At 53.7% G+C, this 1,258-nt stretch overlaps 1 protein-coding gene across 1 annotated transcript in view; it reads left to right on the forward strand.

The window, feature by feature from the left end:
* Positions 1 to 674: 674 nt before the first annotated feature.
* Positions 675 to 1,258, forward strand: part of LOC105551549 (chromosome unknown open reading frame, human C21orf58) — a 7,944-nt gene continuing 7,360 nt past the window's right edge. The window contains 2 exon segments of the mRNA XM_011996833.1: positions 675 to 735; positions 738 to 770. Coding sequence (XP_011852223.1) covers positions 675 to 735; positions 738 to 770 — 94 coding nt within the window.

Here is a 1,258-nt window from a genome sequence, read left to right on the forward strand (position 1 = left end):
CGAGACTCCGTCTCAAAAAAAAAAAAAAAGAGAGAAATGGGGCCGTGGGTTCGTGGTCCCGGAGGGAAACTGACGTCGCCTGAGGTCGTCGCCCCTCAGCTTAAGCTGAGCGGAACCTGAGCGTGAAGAGGTGGAAACCACGGAAGATTCGGGTGCCTGGAGCTCCCTGGACACCGAAGCCTGGACACAGTCCCGGGGTCTGCACCGCCTGTGACCTGCAGCGGGACCGCCGTGGTGGGCGTTTTCTCAGCGGGCGCGCGTGGGGGCGGACTTGGGGAACTAACTGGAGCGAAGTGGCAGAAAACCAAGACGGGGTGGGTGACCTCGCGCAGGCCGTCCTTTCCTGTGGAGTATTTCTTCAGCTAAACCCTGTATTTCATGTGTCCAGGTCTGGTTTCTGGGTTTCTTTGTAGTCCTTCCACCTGTTAGTGCGCCTTCACTTGCAAACGGTTCGTTGCAGCAGTAATGATGCCCTTCCCCGAGCGTGCTGGAGTGGCTCCTCGCTGAGGCAAGCTCACCTTGCAGCCTCCACAAGAACTTGAGATTCTCAGCAACTACAACTTAAACGCGCCCTCAGGAAGCCCTGGAATCTTGCTCAGAATTTTTTTTTCTTTCTTTTTGGGTTTTTTTTTTTTTTTGAGACAGTCTCGCTGCGACGTCCAGGCTAGAGTGCAATGGCGCGATCTCGGCTCACTGCAACCTCGCTCAGGAAGCCCTGGAAGCTCAACCGCCAGAAACTTCTCTTGACTCAGGCCACAGTCTTCTGTGTGGTGAGCGGGTGTCCAGCCATCTCCTGGTTCCCAGACTCGGAATTGGGTGGTTTGAGCAAACTCTGAGCAGTGGGCTCATTAGAGCAGGGGCCAGGCAGGCAACACAGCCAAGCGAGCAGGGGCTGTGCCCAGAGGATCACACTTTCCAGGAACAGAGACCCAGACTGTGCCTGAATCTCACAATTGTTATGTGTTACAATACATTTACAACTGTGGGACTGAGGGGATGTGCCCAGGTTTGCCTAGACTGTTCCTCAGAACCCCAGAGTCCTTTTTGTGCACATTCTGGAGAGGTTCTGCAAATGTTGGACTTGGGTCTTATTTCAGTTCTTTTTTCTTTTTTTTTTTTTTTTTTTAATAGGCAGGGTCTCAGTCTGTCGCACAGGCTAGAGTGCAGTGGTGAGACCACGGCTCACTGCAGCCTCAGCCTCCCTGGGCTCAGGTGATTCTCCATGTCAGCCTCCTGAGTAGCTGGAATTAGAGGCACA

This window comes from Mandrillus leucophaeus, unplaced genomic scaffold, assembly GCF_000951045.1.
Source record: "Mandrillus leucophaeus isolate KB7577 unplaced genomic scaffold, Mleu.le_1.0 Scaffold526, whole genome shotgun sequence".
NCBI classification, from domain to species: Eukaryota; Metazoa; Chordata; class Mammalia; order Primates; family Cercopithecidae; genus Mandrillus; species Mandrillus leucophaeus.